Source organism: Ischnura elegans, chromosome X (assembly GCF_921293095.1).
Source record: "Ischnura elegans chromosome X, ioIscEleg1.1, whole genome shotgun sequence".
Lineage (NCBI taxonomy): Eukaryota > Metazoa > Arthropoda > Insecta > Odonata > Coenagrionidae > Ischnura > Ischnura elegans.
The window spans coordinates 112,986,279-112,987,215 of NC_060259.1; the positions used below are offsets into that span (position 1 = coordinate 112,986,279).

Genomic DNA, 937 nt, shown 5'->3' on the forward strand with positions numbered 1-937 from the left:
TAAAAGGTATCGTCTTTTCACCATAATTCCAAACCTGTCTTCCGTAATTCCCCTTATCCTACACGAGGGCTTCCTCAAGCCACTCAATCCGCACACATCGCGAGAAATAATGGAAATTTGGGCCCCGTGTCTATCAATATCCTAGAGGGAACCCCACACACCGTCACTCCCGCCGCCGTCGAATCGATTCGGGGAATGGTCTTACTTACAGGGATCCACCGGGGACGGCGCCGCCAGATCCTCGGTCGTTTAAAGGTCCTCTGCGGTGCTGGCTCTCACTGCCGCAGTCCTTGGCTAGATGGTTGGCGCCTCCGCACGCGTAGCAACGGCGACCGCTCTCACACTCGCGCGCGAAGTGGCCGGGTCGCCCGCAGTTGAAGCAAGCGGCATCTCGCGGCGCCCGGAACACCCTCCTAGCCGGTGATGGCGGCCGCGGCGTCCTTTCAACCTCCCGAATCCGGACAGCAGTCTCCACGGCAGCGTCCATGGTCTCAGGCATGGCCAATCGACTTAGCCTCCCTAACTCCCCTGGAAGTCCCCTAAGGAACGCGTCCAGTCTTCTCTGGTCGGCTTCATAGCGCATAGCCTCCCTCCGACCGGCGTCCCCTGTCGTATCGTAGGTGCGCGCGCATTAGCAACGCGCACTTGGACAGCAAAGGCTTCTATGTCTTCATTATGCCCCATGCTGATCGTGGATAAGAGCTGAAGGTAGAAACGAGCGTTACGTTTCTATTTGTACCTCCCTACCAGGTGCTCCTTCAAGGTAGCGAACGTGTCTGCATCGCGGCACTCCTCCTTCGCACGGCTGAACTCCGCTGCGTCTTCAGTCAGCCGAATCTTCGCCGCCTTGAGCGTCTCCTCCTCCTTCCATGCACTTAGATCAGCCACCTGCTCGACGCGGTCGAAAAAGGCTTCCACGCATTCCCCAGGTCGCCCC

The 937-nt window shown here is 58.7% G+C and overlaps 1 protein-coding gene across 1 annotated transcript; it reads right to left on the reverse strand.

The window, feature by feature from the left end:
• Positions 1 to 205: 205 nt before the first annotated feature.
• On the reverse strand, positions 206 to 583 carry LOC124171267. The gene has a single exon (XM_046550409.1). The coding sequence runs from the start codon at positions 581 to 583 to the stop codon at positions 206 to 208; it is 378 nt and encodes a 125-aa protein (XP_046406365.1).
• Between the last annotated feature and the right edge of the window lie 354 nt (positions 584 to 937).